We start from the raw sequence: 7,298 nt of genomic DNA, 5'->3' as shown, positions 1-7,298 counted from the left end.
CCTACGTTTAAGGTTCAAGGCCAAGTGTACCATCTGATCGGCTCTCTTTTGCCAACCCCCGGACAACCTGCATCTTTCCTTCAAATATACTTTGTTGGTGATATGTTCTTTGTTGAACTTATTTCAAGACCTGGACGCCAACATGGTAGCCGCTCTGCAGACCATGCTTCAAGACAATAACGCCTACATACAGAGCTTCAAAACCACCATGGAGACCTTGCCTCTAGACTCGCCTGACTTTCAAATTGTTATCAGGGCTGATAAGTAATTTGTTTGTTAATTGTTAAATTAATGTATTATTTATACACACAACTCGTACGAAGGACGGGTACACAGCTAGTATAGAATATATATATATTTATTGCTATAACACACTTAGTGAGTTTCGTGTGACAGATCGTTTATGTTTCTGCTACACTCATTGTACTTGTTTTTGGAACAGTTGCTTCAGTATCTGCATCTAACAAGTCGTTTATGTTTCTGCTAGAGTTCGCTGTACTTATTTTTCGAACATTTACTTCAGTATCTGCAGTTTACGTTTCTTTACATTTGTATTTGAAAGCGTTATAGCTTTTTAGAACGCCATTTTATCAGTTTTGTGTATTAATTTTTTTTAATTGTACTCATTCTCAGAACACATTCTTTTCTTGGCCTCGCCTACCCAGTTTACTTCTTTTTTTATTTTTTGGAGTCCATTATATTCGTTCTTGGAACGCTTTTCTATCTTATCGCGTACCTAGTCCTTTACTTTTCTGTTGGAGTCAGTTGTACATTGCTTTGTAAACATTTCAATTGGTCTTGGGTACCTAGTATATTGATTTTCTGTCGGAATCCGTTATACTTGTTTTTAGAACGTCCTTCGATTAGTTTCGTGTACTAAATCACTTACGTTTTTGTAGCATTCTTTTTACTTGACTTTAAAACACTTCATTCGTGAACCCAGTTTTTCCACTTTTCTCTTGGAGTCTTGTATTTGTCGTTAGAACTCTCTCCTACTAATCATGTGTACAACAGTTGTTTCATTATACAAAAAATTATTCTATTTTTCTTGATTTCTGCTAGAATCTATATTTGTCTAGTGTACCTAGGTGTTTAGCACTTTTCTATTAAGTTATTTGTACTTAGATTTATGATACCCTTATATTACTATTTTATATCCAACACGATGTCTCTGATCCGTTACAGCTGATTGTAATTTTTTTATTTTTTATTTGTAAATTTTTACTTTCTATCATAAAAATAAAATATTTTATTTCATATAAGATAATTTGCAATCTGTGATGAAATACCTACAAGAACGGTTATTTGAGAGCAAATTTTCAACTCGGATCAACCTGAATAGAGTTTTGGAATTCAAATAAAATATGCTTAAATTATATACTTAAAGGTTATAATAACTCTTGGAATATATAAATTTAGCCCAGAGTTAATTATCCTATGTTTAGTTTTTTAAAAATGTGTCAGCAAAATTAAAGTTAATATTTATAATATAATTGAATCCAACAATATAAACTTATAGATAGTGCAATGTTATAATTTATCAATTGGTCACTTCGTTTCAGTCTTATGCAAATGTTTATAGTTTTGTTATTTTCTCTTAATAATTTATGTTTATTGATAAAATAAATGTTTGAATACTTCAAAGTGTAACGGAGCTTTTTTTTATTCATTTTCATGAAATTGTTTATGGGATAATATCTCGTTTACTTTCATCGTCTTAGTGAAATGTGTACAGAGGACTGGATTGAAATATATCAAGTGTATCCTAGCAGTAGAGAAAACAAATTTGGTAGATATTGCTCTAGAACTGCTCCTGGACCTATAGTCTCTGATGTGGGCGTACATGATATGAAAGTCATGCTCAACACAGATAACAGTGATGTTGCTAGCGGTTTTAGCGCCACCTACTTATTCTTCCCGTCAAAGCCCAAATTCTCTGGTTTGTTTATTTATTTTTAATATTGTTTACTTGGAAACTTAATGTACCTTTTTCAAATATAAGTGCAACATTAAGTATTTTTAATAATATATCTTTTACTCAAAATACTGTGTACTAAATTTAAGAAAAAAAATACTCTTTTCTCTATTTTATTCTAGTGATTTGGTGCAGTATTTGTGACGATAAATGTACATTCAACTTATTTTTCTTCACATTTTGACGTGAATACTTTCTTCACATTTACTTCTTTTGAAAGGTTTATCATTTGTCTGTATTGTAAAACATATTTTACAAGAGTATTCATTTTATTTCTAACAATGTAGATTGTGGAGGAAATATCACAGGAACCTCTAATGGAATAATCATCAGTCCAGGTTTCCCTTCCCCATACGAACCACACCAACAGATATGTAACTGGTACATTACCGTCCAACAGTTCCACAAAGTTTTGCTATCGTTTGATTACTTCTTGATCGAAGGAGACCCTTTAGGTAAGAAACAATATTTTCGCTTTTTTTTCTTTGTTTGTTTCAGTTAAAACCTTGTTGTGCTTTTCTATTAATGGTTATGAGGAATTGTTGCCAGATTTCAAGTATTGCGCAGTATAACTGAATGCGCACGAGGTTGATTCATTGGACCGACCCCGTATGGAAGAAGTAATGTTGACCATAATTTCAAATTTACGAAGTGTATCGTCACAACATGTGGCAAGCTTTCAGTCAACAGTACAGGTCTGTTGTACACACGCATACAAAAAACAGATATGTTGCTAAAGATTTTGTACTAAACATATGTCTGTGAAATGTCGAAGTTAGTTTGACTCAGATCCTGACAAGTCGGAATACAAAGTGATGCTTATATGAAGAATAAAAATACTTTTGTCTGTCGTTCAATTTGCAACTTGTATTTGCATAGCCTTTACAACTTCTTAAATGCACATCTAAAGTTTTTCAGTATTCCTGTATATTGTATATGGCATTTTCTTTACGCTAACAAGAACTGTCGCTAAATCAGTAATGTATTGTATGTAGCATGAACAGTTCATAACTCTGACATCAAATTCATAATACCATGTCGAATAGTACTCTGTAAAAGATTGTGGCATGCACACTTTGGATCCCATCCGTGCAAATAGGGTTAATATACGTGTTTAAGGGCATGCGTAAAAAATGAGCAAAGGTAATAACACAATAAAATATACAGTAACTAATCGGAAATTTATAACTCACCTACTGAATAGACACGTGTTTTCGTTGTTGTTTGAAAGAAAGGAGGAGAAACACTAATTAGCTACATACAGGTATTTAAATAGACTATAGAAATAAATAAATAAAAGCCATCTAAAGATTTTACTTTGTTTTTTAAATATCTAACAATGTAATTAAAACTTAGAATCTTGTATAAATAACCACGTCTCTAATTTTTCATAAAATGTAAAGAGTGTTCAGTTCCTCTTTCCTAACCATCAGGGATATCAACATTCTCTTCAGCCCTAAATTTAAAAATAAAAGGAGTTTATACGTTCTTCCTCAACCTTAAAGGTTCCAGTAGACAATTACTTCCATTGCGCAAAATACAAGATGGTCAAAAATTATCTTTCCTATCTTAAAATTTAATAATTAAATAACTAAAGAAATACAACCACGCAATTTTAACATGTTGTAGCCTAAATCAAACAGTTTTATTGACATGTTTGTTTGTTTTTGTTTTTTCATTCTAGTAGTAGTGTTACCCCATAAAATGACAACTTTGTAAAAAAAGGATCAATAAGTCGTTTAACATGCAGGGTGGGCCAATTCCGTGGCCTCCGCATTCGCCAGACACCACTCCACTAGACTTCTTGGTTTAGATGCACAGTGCAGTGCAAATGAAATATTTAAAATTAAGAATATGTACTTACTTTCGTAGAAGAATCTTAAAATATCCTCTTTGGTTCATATTCGTAATTTCATGTTTTTACCATTTTTTTTTACTAATAGTTTTATGTCCACACAAGTCAACGGGTAACCGCGGTCTACAGAACGGTATGAAAGACAGAGAAACTTTAACCTCAGGCAAAATCGATTTGTACTTTCTTTGTGTTCTAAGACTTGCTGGGGCGAAGGTTATATTAAAATATATTTAGAAAATTATCAAACCTTTCATATATGAATTTAAAAACACAAATATAGCATAATTAATTAAAATATAAAAGTAAGGTCTAAATACAATTTAACTGTATCTCTAACTGTAGCATATTTAAGAAACAACCATATGTGCTATAGTCGATCAAGTAGCCAACAATATTACAGGCAGTTACATGTACCCTGTGACGAAAACTACGCGCCAATTTCAAAATAACTGTTGCTAGATTATAGTGTAAGAAAACAGCGAATATCCACGAAATAACCCACAACCGTACTGCTGCAATTGCCAACAACAACACACGGCAAACTATAAAGGATGCCAGAAATATAAAACTATTGTAACAAGAATAGATAATATACAGCACACACACACACACACACAAGCTCAAAATTATAAACCATACAGCACACAAAGAAAAACACCATTGCTTCCTACACCAAACCCTCAACAAAATGGCAATACAAACAAACAGACATTTGCACAAGCATTAAAAACCCACACCATAACGGAAACAACTACACTAGCACAAGAAGAGAAAACAAACACACAAACCAAAGAAAAAACAGAACAAAAGAAGACACCTATAGATACATCTCCTAAAACAGAGGAATTCATAAACAAAGTAGTAGAGACAATCAAAAACATATTCAAAAAAGCGGAGGAAAAATATAACAGCCCTCAAAACAAAGATAACATATTCATAATAATCATAAAAACAGCAGCACAAGAACTACCTTTATTATTACCACACTTACTACTTCTACTATAGACCTAAAGTACACTAACACCCAAAAATAGGACAATACACACATATAAATTGATAACATGGCTCTGAAAAGGAAAGTACCAACAGAAATACATTAACCCCATAACAAACCAGCCAAACATAAAAAACCTGAACCACAGAAAAAAATCAACAACAACCGTACAGAAGGGAGGAAGAGGTCTACTTGAACCTGACCCTCCCAGGTCGAAAATGACCTAAATCCCGATCCGGAGAGAGAGTGTAAGAAAATTTAGACAAACAGATCATCTGGTTAGATTAACTGAAACAATAATTGATAGCTTCAACAAAAAAGAATGCACTGTCGCGTTCGACACTGTATGGCACAATGGTCTCAGGTTCCGCATGACAGAAGTGGAACTACCGCGGGTGATTATTCGCTGGCTATCTAACTTCTTGGAAAATATAACATGTAAAATAAATGTACGGGGAACCTACTCTGAGGCATTTAGCCCAGAGGCAGGCGTACCCCAAGGAGGGGTAGTTAGCCTTATTCTATTCATCATGTATGTAAGTAATATGCCACTGAAAGATCCAAATCACGGTTGTGCATCACAATTCGCGGATGATGTGGCGATCTGGAAAAGTGCCCCCACCCTATCTATAGCAACAACTAATCTACAGCCAGTTTTAAATAATATAGAAGAGTACTGCCAGAAATATAGAATAAAAATAAACGTCCCGAAAAACTAACTACTTACTTTCTCTAGAATAACAAAGCATTATAAAGACCCACCCAAACTATATATGAATGGAACACTTCTCCAGACCTCAACATCAGCAAAATTCCTAGGACTAACATTTGACCAAAAATTAACGTGGGTCAAACATACAAATAACATTTTAACAAAAATCTGGAAACGCACAAATTATGCAAGAAGTCTAATAGGCAAAACCCAGGGAACATCACCTGAAAACATTATTAAAATATACAAAACATACATTCGACCAATAATAGAATATGCCAGTCCGGCATGGATAAACACAGATCTTAAGCACATAAACAAACTACAAAGAATACAAAACACATTAATCACCTCAGCATACAGGGTCCCCCGTAGCACCTCATCAACATTTATGCACAGATATGCTAATATACAAACAATAGCCGATAGACTCTTGCATAATACTCTAAATTACTCTGAGAAAAATTGGCAAAAGAGCGACCTACTTTGTGAACTCGATCGTTATTATATACATGATGGAAGTAGACCTAAATACCTCTCGCCTGTTAACATTTATTTTAGAAATAAGGATGTGATCATGCCACCGAACGCTAGACATATAAACCCGACACTAGTTAGAGCCTAAAAATAATATATTTAAAAGGGTATTATATGTAAAATGTATTCGATTAGTCTCTAACTAGTGAAATGTGTAACTTGCATTATGGACTTATATAAGTAATGCAAAACACAGAATGTAACTGTGGATACGTACATGGACATTGCCCTGAAAGGGGTCGGAGCAAGTGCGGTTTACTCCGACCCTCGTGTAGTATCAACAATCTACATTCACAGTCGACATAGCACAGTCCGGAAAGGAGGAAGAGGTCCCAGCGCACCTGACCCTCCTAGGTCACAAAGACCTAAATTCCAATCAGGAGGAGAGAGAGTGTGTAAAATGCAAAAATATAACAACAGTAAAGAAGGAAGGAAGAGGTCTACCTGAACCTGCCCCTCCCAGGTCGTAAAAACGACCTAAATCCCGATTCGGAAAGAGAAAGAGAGTGTAAAATGCTATAATTGATAGCTTTAACAAAAATGAATGCATTGTCGCCTGCTTTCTCGATGTCGAGAAAGCTTTCGACACTGTATGGCACAATGGTCTCAGGTTCCGCATGACAGAACTGGAACTACCGCGGGTGATTATTCGCTGGCTATCTAACTTCTTGGATAACAGATCATGTTAAATAAATGTGAGGGGGAACCTACTCTGAGGCAGTTACCCCAGGGGCAGGCGTACCCCAAGGAGGGGTAGTTAGCCCTATTCTATTCATCATGTATGTAAGTAATATGTCTCTAAAAGACCCAAATCAAGGTTGTGCATCACAATTCGCGGACGATGTTGCGATCTGGAAAAGTACCCCCACCCCATCCATAGCAACAACAAATCTACAACCAGTACTAAATAATATAGAAGAATACTGTCAAAAATATAGAATATAAATAAATGTCCCGAAAAACAAATTACTAACCTTCTCAAGATTAACAAAGCACCAAAAAGACCCACCTAAACTATATAAGAATGGAACACTTCTCCAGACTTCCAAATCGGCAAAATTCTTAGGATTAACATTCGACCCAAAATTGACGTGGGTCAAACATACAAATAATATATTAACAAAAATACGGAAACGCACAAATTATGCAAGAAGTCTAACAGGCAAAACCCAGGGAACATCACGTGATAACATTATTAAAATATACAAAACATACATACGTTCCA

General features: G+C 34.4%; 1 protein-coding gene across 5 annotated transcripts in view; it reads left to right on the top strand.

Annotated features, from left to right (window-relative positions):
- Positions 1 to 7,298, top strand: part of LOC106458980 (cubilin-like) — a 61,018-nt gene that overhangs the window by 40,825 nt on the left and 12,895 nt on the right. For all 5 annotated transcript variants that reach the window (XR_002610482.1, XM_022385352.1, XM_022385353.1 and 2 more), the window contains 2 exons: positions 1,722 to 1,939; positions 2,263 to 2,430. Coding sequence is in view for 4 of the 5 variants with exons in the window: in XM_022385352.1 (XP_022241060.1) it covers positions 1,722 to 1,939; positions 2,263 to 2,430 (386 nt within the window). In the remaining variant the exon portion in view is untranslated. The remainder of the gene's footprint in view (positions 1 to 1,721; positions 1,940 to 2,262; positions 2,431 to 7,298) is intronic.

Source organism: Limulus polyphemus, unplaced genomic scaffold (genome assembly GCF_000517525.1).
Source record: "Limulus polyphemus unplaced genomic scaffold, Limulus_polyphemus-2.1.2 Scaffold541, whole genome shotgun sequence".
In the NCBI taxonomy this organism is placed as follows: Eukaryota; Metazoa; Arthropoda; class Merostomata; order Xiphosura; family Limulidae; genus Limulus; species Limulus polyphemus.
Note: the sequence above shows the minus strand (reverse complement) of the source record. Positions and strands in the feature narration are given on the sequence as shown.